This window comes from Gastrolobium bilobum, unplaced genomic scaffold (assembly GCF_033153095.1).
Source record: "Gastrolobium bilobum isolate Gb01-03AN ecotype WA unplaced genomic scaffold, APGP_CSIRO_Gbil_v1 utg10965, whole genome shotgun sequence".
In the NCBI taxonomy this organism is placed as follows: Eukaryota; Viridiplantae; Streptophyta; class Magnoliopsida; order Fabales; family Fabaceae; genus Gastrolobium; species Gastrolobium bilobum.
The window spans coordinates 135,828-153,098 of record NW_026895394.1 but is presented as its reverse complement, the minus strand read 5'-3'; the positions used below and the strand labels follow the sequence as shown (position 1 = coordinate 153,098).

General features: G+C 38.9%; 1 protein-coding gene across 2 annotated transcripts; it reads left to right on the top strand.

The window, feature by feature from the left end:
- The first annotated feature begins 3,870 nt into the window (after window positions 1-3,870).
- On the top strand, window positions 3,871-16,512 carry LOC133309047 (SUN domain-containing protein 4-like). 2 transcript variants are annotated; one of them, XM_061509795.1, is made up of 6 exons: window positions 3,871-3,989; window positions 4,384-4,604; window positions 7,017-8,308; window positions 8,419-8,504; window positions 16,075-16,259; window positions 16,396-16,512. In XM_061509795.1, the coding sequence occupies exons 2-6, from the start codon at window positions 4,442-4,444 to the stop codon at window positions 16,449-16,451; spliced, it is 1,782 nt and encodes a 593-aa protein (XP_061365779.1). In that variant the 5' UTR covers window positions 3,871-3,989; window positions 4,384-4,441; the 3' UTR covers window positions 16,452-16,512. The 2 variants fall into 2 exon arrangements, with proteins under 2 accessions (XP_061365779.1, XP_061365773.1); XM_061509789.1 differs by having other exon boundaries at window positions 16,075-16,413.
- Window positions 16,513-17,271: the final 759 nt, after the last annotated feature.

Below are 17,271 nucleotides of genomic sequence, written 5' to 3'. Positions count from 1 at the left end.
CTAGGAAGGTTACAACAGCAATCCTCGGAGGCTTGGTGCATTTTGGGAGATTTCAATTCTTATTTGCATGCAGCAGAAAAGGAGGGAGGTGGCCCGCCTGATTGGAGGAGTATTTATGATTTCCAAAATTGTATTATGAACTGCAATCTGGAAGACTTGGGTCATCAGGGGCCTACTTTCACTTGGCATAGAGGCAGATTGAAGGAACGTCTTGATAGAGTTTGTGCGAATGAGCAGTGGCAATTGTCCTTTCCTGACAGGGTTGTGACTCATCTTCCCTGCTACTGCTCGGATCATAGACCTCTTCTTCTCTGGGAGGGTCCTTCTCCTCACCATCCTGGAGGGAGCCGTCCATTTAGATTTCTGGCAGCCTGGCTCACTCATGAGGATTTCCCTGGCCTAGTGCAGGAGTGTTGGAATGGGAGTACAGGTTGGGGCACAGCTAGTGAAACTTTTCGATCGAATGCTTCTCACTGGCATAGGGAGTGCTTTAGGGAAGATGCCAAGCTTAAGAATAATCTTCAGGCGAGACTAAGGGGTATTGACCGTAGTCTTAGTCACCATCCTTGCCATGCTCTAGAAATTCTGCAGAAAGATCTTTGGCGTCAGTTGAATCTCATTTATATTCGGGAGGATCTTACTTGGTTTCAGCGGTCTAGGGCTAGCTGGTTGAAATATGGTGACCGGAATACGAAATTCTTCCATTCTACTACAGCTGCTAGGAGGAGGAGAAATCGTATTGATGCTCTGAAAAATGATGCTGGTGATTGGATTGGTGATCCCTCTATTCTGATGAATATGGCGGTGGAGTATTATCGTAATTTGTTTAAAGAGGATAATACTGCTAGACCTGGGCTTCCAATTAGAGGCTATTTTCCTCACCTTGTGCAAGAGCACAACATTCATATTGGTAGCATTCCTTCGAATGAGGAGATTAGGAGTACAGTTTTTTCCATGGGACCTCACAAAGCTCCAGGGGTGGACGGTCTTCATAGTCTATTTTTCCAATCTCAATGGGATACTGTAGGAAGCTCTGTTTGTGATCTGGTGAAAGATGTGTTTAATAATCCCCAAAAAGTTCGGGATATTAATCAAACTCTTATTTGCCTGATCCCGAAGATAACTTCACCTCAATCCCTTAAAGATTTCCGGCCTATTAGCCTTTGTAATGTTATTTATAAGACTATTACTAAGCTTATTGCTAACCGTTTGAAATTGCAGATGGATAAAATTGTTATGCCTAACCAGTGTAGTTTCATCAAAGGAAGGCAAGGGACAGATAATGTAATTATTGCTCAGGAAATTATTCACTCTATGAGGTCAAAGAAAGGCGCCAAAGGTTGGATGATGATTAAGGTGGATCTGGAGAAAGCTTATGACAGAATTAGCTGGGACTTTCTCCGAGATACTCTTCAGGATGTGGGACTCCCCCCAAATCTCATTAATCTTGTTATGTGGTGTGTTTCTTCTTGTTCGATGAATGTTCTTTGGAATGGTTCTACAACTCAGGAGTTTTTCCCATCCAGGGGGCTTAGACAGGGTGACCCTTTGTCCCCATATTTATTTATTCTTTGTATGGAGCGACTTGGTCATCTCATTTCCCATGCAGTTAGGCAAAAGTGCTGGAAGCCGATCATGTTGAGGAGAAATGCTCCTCCCATTTCTCACCTCTTTTTTGCGGATGATCTTATTCTTTGTGCGGATGCATCCTTTGATCAGGCCCAAACCATTTCCAAGGTGCTAGATGATTTTTGTCTTTCTTCTGGGCAAAAGGTTAACCATGAAAAAACAAAAATTCTCTTCTCCCACAATGTGAATCATATTTTGGCAGAGGAACTTAGTGGTGAGTTGGGCTTCTCAAGGACGGTGGATCTTGGAAAGTATTTGGGTATTCCTCTTCATCATCGCAGAGTTGGGAGGGTGGCTTTCAGTCATATCCTCGATCGAGTTCAATCTAGGATTAATGCCTGGAACCACACCAGTCTTTCTCTAGCAGGAAGAATTACACTTTCGAAAGCTGTTCTCTCAGCTATTCCAGCCTACACAATGCAAGTTTCTGTTGTTCCTCTCGGAATCTGCAATGATATTGAGAAACATATTAGGAGGTTTTTGTGGGGTTCTAATAGAGCATCTACTCGTCCTCATCTGGTTGCGTGGGATCAGTTGTGCATGGATAAAGATCATGGAGGGCTGGGTCTGAGGAAAATGAAGGAAGTTAACAGGGCTTTTATTATGAAAATTGGTTATGGGATCCTTTCTAATCCAGACGCGCTTTGGGCTAGAGTTTTAAAGAGCAAGTATAAAGTTCAGTCTGATTTGGTTCCTAATATTTCTGCTACTCGGAATAGCTCCTCTCTTTGGAAAGCAATTGTTTCGTCTTGGCCTGTGATATTACAGCATTCCAGAATTTTGCTAGGTAATGGAAATTCTACTCATTTTTGGGATGACCCGTGGGTTCCGGGTTGTGGTGCACTCTCATCCTATGCTGCTATTTCTGATCCCTCTCAGATAAATCATCAGCTAATGGTCTCTGATCTTGTCTCATCCTCCGGAAGTTGGATGTGGGGGGCTTTCCAGCATAGTCTTCCCGATCACGTCAATGCTCGTATTAATAACATCCTTCCTCCTTCGGATGTTAATGGTCATGACCGAATTTTGTGGACAAGGACATCTGATGGGAGTTTTTCGCTGAAGTCCGCTTATATGGCCATATCCAGGGGTAACGAGGAATCTACCAATTTACCTTGGAATCGCGTTTGGCAGTGGCATGGACCTGAACGGATTCGTACGTTCCTTTGGCTGTTGTTAGGAGATAAAATTTTGACAAATGAAAGGCGTTGCAGACGGCACATGGCGGGTTCAGATATATGTCATCTGTGCAATTGTTTTACGGAAACTTCCTTACATGCGGTTAGAGATTGTATTGCAGCAAAAAAAGTGTGGGAGATTGCAGTTAAGCGAGAGGCTTGGGAGGATTTTTTCTCTCTTAATCTTCAGCAATGGGTGTTGTCCAATATCTCTGAGGATCGTAATTGGTCCAATTTGCCATCATGGCCTCTTCTGTTTGGTATCATTTCCTGTTTCATTTGGCAAGCTAGGAATAAGAAAATTTTTCAGGGATCTTCTGTTCCTGCTTATGGCACTTTTAGAGCTGCTATGGTCTATGGTGAAGATTTTTCTTGGTCAGAAAACACGCTTCGAGTTGCTGGTCTTGAGACTAACTCGAATAAAGAGAAATTAGTTTCTTGGGTTTTTCCTTCGGACCCTTGGGTTAAGCTCAATGTGGATGGGTCAAGTATGAATAATGGAGAAGCTTCTGCTTGTGGGGGTGTATTTAGGAATGCTAGTGGAAGGTGGCTTGTTGGCTTTTGTAAAAATCTTGGCTGTGGTAATGTTTTGTTAGCAGAACTTTGGGGTTGTCTCCTTGGGCTTGAGATTGCATGGAGGAAAGGTTTCCGTTTTGTCTGGCTTGAAGGTGATTCCTTAGTAGCCCAGTTTTTCATAAGAGAAGGGTTCAGCTCTCATCATCCAGCCTCTAACTTGGTCTTGCGCATAAGGAATATGCTGGATTGGAATTGGAGGGTTAGAATTTCCCATATTCATAGGGAAGGGAATGGGGTTGCCGATTGGATGGCCTCTTTTGCCTACTCCTTTGATTGGTCTTTACAAGAGTTTGACTCGCCTCCTTCTGGTTGTCGTGACAAACTTGAAAGGGACTATGTAGGAGTAGTTTGGTCTAGGAGGTGTTCCTAATTTCTTTTTTGTTTTTCGGTTTCCTGTTTGCTTTTCAAAAAAAAAATATCGAAAATTGTCGGTTTTTAAAGGATCCGTGCGTCTTGTGAGTTCTGGAGCCTCGTTAAGCATGCCGCGCTTTGTTCCGTGTGACTTTTATATTTCTATGTTTCTCTCTTTTCTCAATTTGCCTTCCAAAACAACTCAGATCCATCGTCAACGCCATTTTCTTCCCTTCTTCATTAGCCCCCAACCAGGTGAGTGGTGACGTCACAATTCCATTATTATTATTCTACTTTTTATCCTTAGATCCGATCCATCTTCTTTCCTTTCATTCAATTTTCTCTTTTGAAATCATCACTCCTTAATCTATCAATAACGTGTTTGTCCCTTGCAGCAGCTTCGCTTTCTCTTATAATTAATTTTTTTCAGATTTATAAGTAAACTTTTGTATTTTAATTCCTTAACGAATATATATTTCACTACTGTGAGATCCTGATCTGAATGTACACACAATGACACTATTATACTCTCTCTCTCTCTCTCTCTCGAGTGAAATAAATGTTATAAACGATGCCGTTTTATACTTGTTATTGAGCATTGAATGAGAGAAAAATGCTTTGTTTTTTGTTGTTGTTGTCTCTGTTGCAGGGAATTTGTCTTTTAAATTTAGTTGTTGAAGGGTTGCACTGAATTGGATTGATGTGCAATGCAGAGATCACGTAAAGCTCTTCTGGAAGGAAGAGCTTTAGACAACAAGCCTCGTTATGGGAAAAACCTTCTATATGAAGTTTCTCTCTCTTTGGTTTTTGTTTTGTGGGGCCTGTTCTTCCTCTTCAGCTTATGGATCAGTCATGGTCATGGTTACACAGGTATATTTCTGTTTTCTCTTCTTTCTTTTTTAATTGAGCACTGCTGTCCAAATAAAGGACTTAATCTTTAGATGGAAAGATATTTTGTTCAACAAATATGAGTTAGGAACTGAAAGAAAAGTTTGTATGAAAGGACCCCATAAAGATTAATAGATCAAACCTTTTTAACTTGACTAGAGGATAAGTGAACAGTGTCAAGGAGACTGTTACGATCCAGTTGGGACTTAGAGTCCCACATCGGAAACATAAAGTTCTGATGTGGGGTTTATATGGACTTTACGAGTTAGCTTTTGGGATGAGGCTCTCCCAAGATTCGTATTAGATGCCCAATAGAGTCTTCAATTTAGAGGATTTCCTATCATTTAAAATCACAAAAAAGGTTAAGATGCCATGAAAATGTAGAGTCTTGAACTCGTGAAATTGTGGATAGGAGACTTGTGTAAGGAAAGATAGTTTGATAAAGACGTGAGAAAGCCAAACTAAAAGAATATCCTACTACTCATTGGTCCTCCCAAAAGTTGACATGAGATCCTTATCGGGAAAGGAAAGACTTAAAGGTAGCATAACCATGTGATAAGTTTTAGCGAACTAAAATGAGAAGCTCGTGTTTCTGCTTTAGCATCCCACCCATTTTGGTCTAATTTTACTTCAGATAACCTAATGCAAAAGGGAATGAGGTTCCAATCGAAAACTCCATAGCCGTTTATTTGCCAAAACAATGTTCTTAGACACCAAATTGCTAGGACCCTAACTACATTGCTTCTTTGGATGACAACAAATCTCCCAACTCAGCAAGTGATTAAGTCTCATTTTCGTAGCACCTAACCAGAGAAAATCCCTCATAATCTTTTCTATAGTATCGCTAATTCTAATTGGGATATGGAATAAAGATATGAGAGAGATGCTAGAAAGACAAGCCTGGGTTAGGGTAGTTTGATCCCCTTGAGAAAAGTAAGCCTCTTTCCAACTGTCTAGGCGCTTACAGTTCGTTTTTAACAGCTGTGTCCCAAAAGGAAACTGCTCTTGGGTGGTAACTCCCAAGTAGATAAGAGGCCACTCTAAATCTCACAACCTACAAGGGATATGTGAAAGAAGAGGGAGCATGAGAATCTACATTAATACCAGCTAAACCATATTAGGACATGTTAATTTTCAGAAAAGCTCAAAAAGCTGAAGAGGAGAAATAGCATTCAGGAAAATATCCTCATCGTGTTCTAAGCACAAGATGTTTTGATCAGTAAACTGCAAATGAGAGTAAGTTACTCCATCCGAGCCCACTTTGACTCCTTTAATGGATCCGCTGGTGACTGCTCTAGAAATTAGATGACTAAGTAGATCTGATGTACATCTGATGGGCTTGAAGTATGAGGGAAGAATATAATAACAGTATAAGGGTTGTTATAGAAAGAGAAAAGGAAGAGAGTTATTTAGTTCTAGAATATTCTTAGGGGATAGGATAAAAGAAGGGGGAATGTGGGGAGTGAGGTATGCATGTATTGAGTGAACATTGGGGATTTGGGGATCTCTTAGAGCCTAGGTTGGTTGGTTCTAAGGGTGAGCTTGTGAAGGGTCTTTTTAGTGACTTATTCTGTCAATTGGTGTTTGTAAAAGGCTCTGCCTCCATTGACTGAAAGAAATAAGCATTTTTTGGGTTCCATCAACATCCACCACGGAAGTGAACAGAAAAGAAGAGAAATGGTCTCCTTGCTTCACACCCCTCTGCCCATGAAACCTATCTTTCTGCTCTGCATTAACAATCACAAAAAAAAAAAAAAAAAAAAAAAAACACTAATTAATAGACAACCTGAAATCCAACTTCTCCATCTAGAGACAAACTCTTTTTTCTCTACAACCTTATCCCAAAAAACCCCAACGACCTATATCATAAACTTTCTCAAATCCAATTTAAGTACTAGAATTTGTTCTGACCTTTTCTCACATCATCAACCACTTCATTGGTTACCAAAGCAGCTCTATGACCTGTCTACCTGCAAACAGAAGAACTTTATTCTCTGAAATAATGTCCCCCAACACCTATTTCAGACTGCGGATTTTAGAATGTTAAACTCCAAAAGTCAGACTGCAGATTGCTCCAATCCACAGTTTAGCTTGTTCTGTCCAAGGAAGTTGCACCTTGTTTAGTGATCTGTAGTCTGATAAGAATGTTTGTTATAAATGCATTCTATGTGTTTTTTAAAAGAAATAAATCCATGCCTGTTTGTCATTCATTCTCATGTATCTTTTGTACACATTTTTTCTTATGGAGTTCATTCTGGTGAAATTGGATGAAAATTTGCTTCTTTATAACAAACTCATATATGGTCTAGCTTTTGAAAAATCAAACAGTTTTTTCCTACACTGCAGATGCATGTCACATATTCTTATTAGCCTGTTTGTTATCGTTGGATGTAGATGAATCTGAAGAACATTCAATGGGTTTATCAAAATGGAATGAAGATAAGCACGGACAGTGCAAAATCTCTAATTCTGTTGTTGAATATTTAATTGAAGAAACTGATGCTTACATTCCTTCCAAGAATTTGATTAAAGGTGTCAAGGTTGGTGAGTCACTCCCCAATGGAGAAAGCAGTGATTATGCTGTACCTTATAATAAAGAAAATATTGATTTTCCTACTAGAGAGAAACATGAAGTTGATAGTAGTGAATCTGCTGTCAAACCTGAAAATGATGTGCAAAAATATGATCATTTGTCTTGGGCTGTGCCTCTTGGTCTTGATGAGTTCAAGAGCAGGGCAATTAGTTCTAAAATTAAGCCTGGCACTGGTCCATCTGGAAATGTAATACATAGAGTGGAGCCTGGTGGTGCAGAATACAATTATGCTTCAGCATCAAAGGGAGCAAAAGTTTTAGGTTCTAACAAAGAAGCCAAAGGTGCCTCTGATATCTTAAGCAGAGATAAAGATAAGTATCTTCGAAATCCATGTTCTGCTGAAGAGAAATATGTCATTATTGAACTTTCAGAAGAAACCTTAGTAGATACAATAGAAATAGCTAATTTTGAGCACCATTCTTCCAATTTAAAAGATTTTGAACTTCATGGAAGTCTGAGCTTTCCAACAGATGTTTGGGTTTTCCTTGGGAATTTTACTGCCTCAAATGTGAAGCATGCTCAAAGGTTTGTTCTTCAGGAGCCAAAATGGGTGAGATACCTAAAGTTGAATCTTCAAAGCCACTATGGTTCAGAATTTTACTGCACACTAAGTATAGTTGAAGTTTATGGTGTGGACGCTGTTGAGAGGATGCTGGAGGATTTGATATATACTCAAGATAATCTCTTTGCACCTGGGGAAGGTAGTGATGATAAGAGGACAATATCACCCCATCCTAATCCTGCTGAGAGGGAAGATGTTCATCAAAATACTTTTGGAGGGATCAATTCTGACCCTGCTTCAGATATCTCTTCTGCAAATCATGAGATAGTAAATAGTAATGCTCATGATCCAGTTGAAGAAATCCGTCAACAAGTTGGAAGGATGCCTGGGGATACTGTTCTCAAAATTCTGATGCAAAAAGTTCGTTCTCTAGACTTAAATTTGTTTGTGTTGGAGCGGTATATGGAGGACTTAAATTTTAGATATGTCAATATTTTCAAAGAGTACAGCAAGGACATAGGAGGAAAAGATATACTTCTACAGAAGATCAAAGAAGACATTAGGAATCTCGTTGACTGGCAGGATGTTATAGTATGTTAAATTCTATCTTGGATATTATTGGCAATATTTGTATTTGATTGTATAAAAATCATTACTATTCTACTTTCATTCATTTTGGAAATGATTTGTTGCCCTCACAGACAAAAGATGCTAGTGATATCAATTCTTGGAAGACCCATATTTCCATGCAGTTGGATCATCTACTCAAGGACAATGTTATTTTGAGGTGAGAGTTTAGAATACAAGCTTTTCTATTTCTTACTATATGAACTAAGTAGCTAGTTCAGATTTAGTAACTAGTGTACTTTGAGAATGTTGGTAATGTGAATAGTGTCTAGGTTCATTGTATAAGTAACATCTTGATTCATTGTATAGGCTAACCAAATCATGTAATTACAATACTTAGGGTATATGGTATTTGTATATTATCATTTTTCACCTATATAATTCGGTCTCCGCTGTGTAGTTTAACACACGGATTTCATCTCGTCTCTTTTTTTCTCTTCATTTTAACATGGTATCTAGAGCATGACAAAAGGCAACTATGCCTACCCGGTGGACCCACTACCTATCAATGGTTTTTTTTTTTTTTGTTTTGCAAAAACTATGTTTCAACTCTGGTTTCAGATCCCCATGTTGCATCATCCTTTGTAAAGAACCATTTAACCCAAAAACTTAAGCTGGTTAAGTGAAGACCTTTTTAATGGTTTTAGGTATCTCTAACATACCCCCTCACACGAGAGCCCATTGGGCTTGAAGGGTGGATGATGCATCAGGCCCAACCTACCTGTGCTAAGAAATTCCACAAGAGAAAGTGGGGCAGTGAGGATCGAATCCGGGACACAAGGATCTAATACCATGTAAAGAACCAATTTAACCCAAAAGCTTAATCTATTAGGTTAAATTGGTTCTTTACATGGTATCAGAGTTTCAGTGACCACAAGATCACGAGTTCGATCCTTACCACCCCCCGTTTCTCTTGTGAAATTTAGCACAGGTAGGTGGGCTTATGCATTATCCACCCTCCATGCCCAGTGGGCTCTCGTGTGAGGGAGCGTGTTAGAGAAGTACAGAAAACATTGATGAGCCTTCACTTATACAAGGGTAATTATGCAATATTTAACACGAGAGTTTATGTATCACCATTTGTAGTCCATCAATTCAAGTGCACTTTTTTAACTACATTGAAATCAGCCCCTTGCGTTTGTAGTCCAACAGTTAGGATAATTCAAAAACTTGTTGCGACTTCGGTAAGTGCATCGGTCGTAAAAGTAATAAAAGTGTACATGAGTACGAGATTGTTCCCACGAGGATTAGAATTCAATCACTAGTTTACTATTTGCGCTTTATTTGGACAGACAACTACGAGAACTTTGAATTTAAAAGCAAAGGATGATCAAAAGCATAAAATTTTCAGAATAAAAAATAAGAAATTATTAAAAACTTGTAGTTCCATCAATTCAAGTGCACATTTTTAACTACATTGAAAACTGCCCCTCACGTTTGTAGTCCAACGGTTAGGATAATTCAATCACGAGGATTAGAGTTTCTGCAATATTGATGAGCTTTCTCTTTTGGGGAGGCTACATTAATAATTTTATATAACTATAGCACGCCCCTCACACGAAAGCCCACTGGGCTTGAGGGGTGGACAATGCACAGACCCATCTACCTGTACTAAGAAATTCTACAAGAGAAAGTGGAGGGCAGTGAGGATCGAACCCGGGACACGAGGCTCTGATACCATGTAAAAGTGAAGGCTCATAAATGTTTTATATCCTTCCTACATCCCAAATAGCTTCTCTGTCAACCATGTGTCACTAATCCAGCCATTGTCCACTGTCGACTAACAACTTTTCTAGCCGGTGACCCCTGCATCGGGTTCGTCGTAGGTAGCCTGGCCATCCCTACCAATCTTAGCTCCATCAGCAGCGTCACATGTCAGTGATGTCTTTCTGTTCTTCGCCCACATGCCACTACTTCTAGCAATCGCTTGTCCTTGCAACTCTATGCTCATCTGCTTGTCCTCCACCCGATCACCTCTTGGTTTCAAACTCTGATTAGACATCCCTTCCTCTATAGTGCCCTTCCGGTCTATGTTCATCCATCTTCTCCACTAACCCACGGTTGGGTCTAGCATTTATAATGCCTCTAATGACATTCCAAAGATCAAGGATCCTGATTTCACCAGCTACATCAATGTGCCTTTCTCCTCTAACAACTTGGATGGGAGCAACTATGATACATAGGCTTCAGATATCAAACTGCGACTTACCAGACAAGAGTACACAGATCACCTTACCACCAAAGTTGAATTTATGCATGTTGTTGATCGCTCTAGGGGAACTAAGGTTAATGGCCAATTATCCAGCATCATCAAATCATTTTCAACCATCTTTGGTTATATTTTCTGCGCTCACATTACTTGTGAATCTCGCATGGTCTGTCCTCCACACAATCATTGTATTGTCTAAGCAATTTCCTTGGGCTTGGATTGACCGATTTAGCATTGTAGTTCCATAGTTCGGTATGACATGGAGTGAAGTTGATGAATATAATCATTTAGCTCATGGATGTATTTATTTGATTGTATATGTTGATGACATTGTTATCACTAGCAGTGATAATCATGGCATCATTCATATAAAACAATATCTTGGTCATCACTTTTAGACCAAAGACCTTGGCAAAGTGGGGCAGTGAGGATCGATTCCGGGACACAAGGATCTAATACCATGTAAAGAACCAATTTAACCCAAAAGCTTAATCTATTAGGTTAAATTGGTTCTTTACATGGTATCAGAGTTTCAGTGACCACAAGATCACGAGTTCGATCCTTACCACCCCCCGTTTCTCTTGTGAAATTTAGCACAGGTAGGTGGGCTTATGCATTATCCACCCTCCATGCCCAGTGGGCTCTCGTGTGAGGGAGCGTGTTAGAGAAGTACAGAAAACATTGATGAGCCTTCACTTATACAAGGGTAATTATGCAATATTTAACACGAGAGTTTATGTATCACCATTTGTAGTCCATCAATTCAAGTGCACTTTTTTAACTACATTGAAATCAGCCCCTTGCGTTTGTAGTCCAACAGTTAGGATAATTCAAAAACTTGTTGCGACTTCGGTAAGTGCATCGGTCGTAAAAGTAATAAAAGTGTACATGAGTACGAGATTGTTCCCACGAGGATTAGAATTCAATCACTAGTTTACTATTTGCGCTTTATTTGGACAGACAACTACGAGAACTTTGAATTTAAAAGCAAAGGATGATCAAAAGCATAAAATTTTCAGAATAAAAAATAAGAAATTATTAAAAACTTATAGTTCCATCAATTCAAGTGCACATTTTTAACTACATTGAAAACTGCCCCTCACGTTTGTAGTCCAACGGTTAGGATAATTCAATCACGAGGATTAGAGTTTCTGCAATATTGATGAGCTTTCTCTTTTGGGGAGGCTACATTAATAATTTTATATAACTATAGCACGCCCCTCACACGAAAGCCCACTGGGCTTGAGGGGTGGACAATGCACAGACCCATCTACCTGTACTAAGAAATTCTACAAGAGAAAGTGGAGGGCAGTGAGGATCGAACCCGGGACACGAGGCTCTGATACCATGTAAAAGTGAAGGCTCATAAATGTTTTATATCCTTCCTACATCCCAAATAGCTTCTCTGTCAACCATGTGTCACTAATCCAGCCATTGTCCACTGTCGACTAACAACTTTTCTAGCCGGTGACCCCTGCATCGGGTTCGTCGTAGGTAGCCTGGCCATCCCTACCAATCTTAGCTCCATCAGCAGCGTCACATGTCAGTGATGTCTTTCTGCTCTTCGCCCACATGCCACTACTTCTAGCAATCGCTTGTCCTTGCAACTCTATGCTCATCTGCTTGTCCTCCACCCGATCACCTCTTGGTTTCAAACTCTGATTAGACATCCCTTCCTCTATAGTGCCCTTCCGGTCTATGTTCATCCATCTTCTCCACTAACCCACGGTTGGGTCTAGCATTTATAATGCCTCTAATGACATTCCAAAGATCAAGGATCCTGATTTCACCAGCTACATCAATGTGCCTTTCTCCTCTAACAACTTGGATGGGAGCAACTATGATACATAGGCTTCAGATATCAAACTGCGACTTACCAGACAAGAGTACACAGATCACCTTACCACCAAAGTTGAATTTATGCATGTTGTTGATCGCTCTAGGGGAACTAAGGTTAATGGCCAATTATCCAGCATCATCAAATCATTTTCAACCATCTTTGGTTATATTTTCTGCGCTCACATTACTTGTGAATCTCGCATGGTCTGTCCTCCACACAATCATTGTATTGTCTAAGCAATTTCCTTGGGCTTGGATTGACCGATTTAGCATTGTAGTTCCATAGTTCGGTATGACATGGAGTGAAGTTGATGAATATAATCATTTAGCTCATGGATGTATTTATTTGATTGTATATGTTGATGACATTGTTATCACTAGCAGTGATAATCATGGCATCATTCATATAAAACAATATCTTGGTCATCACTTTTAGACCAAAGACCTTGGCAAAGTGGGGCAGTGAGGATCGATTCCGGGACACAAGGATCTAATACCATGTAAAGAACCAATTTAACCCAAAAGCTTAATCTATTAGGTTAAATTGGTTCTTTACATGGTATCAGAGTTTCAGTGACCACAAGATCACGAGTTCGATCCTTACCACCCCCCGTTTCTCTTGTGAAATTTAGCACAGGTAGGTGGGCTTATGCATTATCCACCCTCCATGCCCAGTGGGCTCTCGTGTGAGGGAGCGTGTTAGAGAAGTACAGAAAACATTGATGAGCCTTCACTTATACAAGGGTAATTATGCAATATTTAACACGAGAGTTTATGTATCACCATTTGTAGTCCATCAATTCAAGTGCACTTTTTTAACTACATTGAAATCAGCCCCTTGCGTTTGTAGTCCAACAGTTAGGATAATTCAAAAACTTGTTGCGACTTCGGTAAGTGCATCGGTCGTAAAAGTAATAAAAGTGTACATGAGTACGAGATTGTTCCCACGAGGATTAGAATTCAATCACTAGTTTACTATTTGCGCTTTATTTGGACAGACAACTACGAGAACTTTGAATTTAAAAGCAAAGGATGATCAAAAGCATAAAATTTTCAGAATAAAAAATAAGAAATTATTAAAAACTTATAGTTCCATCAATTCAAGTGCACATTTTTAACTACATTGAAAACTGCCCCTCACGTTTGTAGTCCAACGGTTAGGATAATTCAATCACGAGGATTAGAGTTTCTGCAATATTGATGAGCTTTCTCTTTTGGGGAGGCTACATTAATAATTTTATATAACTATAGCACGCCCCTCACACGAAAGCCCACTGGGCTTGAGGGGTGGACAATGCACAGACCCATCTACCTGTACTAAGAAATTCTACAAGAGAAAGTGGAGGGCAGTGAGGATCGAACCCGGGACACGAGGCTCTGATACCATGTAAAAGTGAAGGCTCATAAATGTTTTATATCCTTCCTACATCCCAAATAGCTTCTCTGTCAACCATGTGTCACTAATCCAGCCATTGTCCACTGTCGACTAACAACTTTTCTAGCCGGTGACCCCTGCATCGGGTTCGTCGTAGGTAGCCTGGCCATCCCTACCAATCTTAGCTCCATCAGCAGCGTCACATGTCAGTGATGTCTTTCTGCTCTTCGCCCACATGCCACTACTTCTAGCAATCGCTTGTCCTTGCAACTCTATGCTCATCTGCTTGTCCTCCACCCGATCACCTCTTGGTTTCAAACTCTGATTAGACATCCCTTCCTCTATAGTGCCCTTCCGGTCTATGTTCATCCATCTTCTCCACTAACCCACGGTTGGGTCTAGCATTTATAATGCCTCTAATGACATTCCAAAGATCAAGGATCCTGATTTCACCAGCTACATCAATGTGCCTTTCTCCTCTAACAACTTGGATGGGAGCAACTATGATACATAGGCTTCAGATATCAAACTGCGACTTACCAGACAAGAGTACACAGATCACCTTACCACCAAAGTTGAATTTATGCATGTTGTTGATCGCTCTAGGGGAACTAAGGTTAATGGCCAATTATCCAGCATCATCAAATCATTTTCAACCATCTTTGGTTATATTTTCTGCGCTCACATTACTTGTGAATCTCGCATGGTCTGTCCTCCACACAATCATTGTATTGTCTAAGCAATTTCCTTGGGCTTGGATTGACCGATTTAGCATTGTAGTTCCATAGTTCGGTATGACATGGAGTGAAGTTGATGAATATAATCATTTAGCTCATGGATGTATTTATTTGATTGTATATGTTGATGACATTGTTATCACTAGCAGTGATAATCATGGCATCATTCATATAAAACAATATCTTGGTCATCACTTTTAGACCAAAGACCTTGGCAAAACTTCAACAATTGAGAATACAAGTGGAACAATCCCAGAATGGTATTGTAATTTTATAGAGGAAATACGCCACAAATATTCTTTAGGATATTGATTTGTTGAATGGAAAGCCACAAATATTGATTGAAACACTAAACTTCTACCAAATTAGGGTGAGCCACTTTCGGATTTAGAAAGATATAAAAAGTTAGTTGGGAAACTGAACTATCTCATAGTTATTTGTGTAGATATCTTAATATCTTGTGATGAACATTGGGATGTAGTGATTCGTATAATCAGTGCTATAAGTCAGTACCTTAATTTTCCTTGTGATGAACATTGGGATGCAATGATTCGAATCTTAAAATGTGTCAAAGGAACTTCGAGATAAGGTCTTTTCTATGAAGATACAGGTTACACTCAGAATGTTTGATAATCAGATGTTGATCGGATAGGCTCCCTTATTGATAGAAGGTTCACTTTTGGGTACTGTAATTCACAAAAGATAAATGATATCCTAGAAAAGTAAGAAGCAAGATATTGTCGCAAGATCAAGTGCCAAAGCGGAGTACCGATCCATGGGTTTAGCCAATTGCAAACTTGTTTGGCTAAAACAGTTGTGTAGAGAGCTCCAATTTGCACATTTCCTCCAATGCAGTGTTTTACAATAGGACCATACATTTTCAGATCAATTGTTACTTCATTAAAGAGAAAATCTTATATGGAGACATCACCATTAGCTCTGTCCACTCAAATGGTCAACTGACAATTATCTTCACTAAGGCTTTGAGAGATCATTGATGCTTTGAGAGATCATTGATTAAGTTATATGTAACAAGTTTGGTGCATACAGCAATCCAGAACACAATAAAAACAATAGGAGATTTTTAATACTCAGGACTAGTGCTATTTGCTAATGTTCGTTTAGGGGAAATATAATCTTTATTTCTCCTCTTACTAGATGTAACTGCACAGTTCTCGTGTTGAAGAGGAGGAAGGATATGGTGTTTGATATTTTTATCATGAGAACTGCATTTTTAACCAAGATCATCCAAATGAGCTCATGAACATTTTATACTGTTAAATATTTATAACAAGACCCATAGGAGTACAGTACCTATGGAGATCTTGAAGAGTTTGGTCATAGGAATAAAAATGCATGCTGTAGGATGATAATACAATGAAGAAAGTTGATATTATTTACTGTTTCTGAACATTTCCCTCTGGTTGCTGTATTCTTCATAATCGAATGGCTTTTGATTATCAGAGTTTGTTAATAAATATTAAGCAAGATTATTTTGTTTTCCTTGATGGATGATGCTATTAATTATTTAGTTCTTTGGGTTCTGATTTTTGTTTTTTTAATAATTCAGGTATGAAGTTGAAAAGGTCCGGGGGAAACAGATTTCCTTGGAAAACAAGGGTGTAGTTGTGTTTTTAGTGTGTTGTATTTTCTCATTGCTAGCTATTTTACGGATATCTCTGGATTTGGCTGTGAGTGTCTGCAGAGTACCAAGCGTTAATAGAACAACAGTTTACTCCGGGAAATTTTGTGCGGGTAGCTCTTCCTGGTTTCTCCTATTATTGAGTTGTATCATTATTATTTTCATATTAACTTTGTGATAGTCCATTTTTGAGGTATGTTGTTATCTTGTGTGAGATGCTCAGTGATTTTGTTGCTTCTTTTTATATAGATCTCGAAGCTTCCTTCAAGGTTCAATTCGACTTTGGTTATTTCATTTCAGTTTGAGTGGATGCAATTACTAAGGTGGCTTTGGTATTGCCTGTAATTTTAATTTTAATTGATCACCATTTTGTATTATATATGGTACCTAATATTGCGTAAGGTGATATATTCAGAACTGAATCAAATCCTAATCTATAAAAGTTTTCTTAGAATTAAATTCTAGTCAAATCGTAATAAGATAACAACTTCCTATATTAGCTTTTAGACATTCACTTTTTAATAATATTCATAACACTTTCCCTTTTGATGTACAATTAGTATATGCAATTAAGACTAAAAAAAAAATGAAGTGGGAACAAATTTAGTGAAAGAAAGAAAATACAGTGTGTTCTTTGTATGCAATCTGTCACGTCAAAAATCTTGTCCAGGAAAACAAATGAGTACAGTATTTTCCTCTTGAAAGCATGACTTAAAAGGATTACTTAATGTATATTGATGGACACGTATACATCAGTTAAGGTCGATGATTTGACATATTCAAATCTTGTGAGCACAACTTCTCAAAGAAGATGTAGGCATTTTCAAGGCGAAGGGTTTTTTATTATCTTTTTGAAGCTGAAAATGATTCTCTTGTCGCATTTAACAATCTAACAATCTAACAATCATTGATGTATTAAATCGATGTGATTTACCCATATAAAATCACTTAAGAACCTTTTCTATATAACTAGATTATGGGAACCTATTTTGATTGCTAAATGCTAGATCGACAACAATTTTCCAAAAAATAAAAATGCTAGATCGACAGGTCGACAAAAATTTATTATCCAGAGATCTTTTATTTCTATATCTTTCATCAGATCTTCTACATATTAAAAAAACT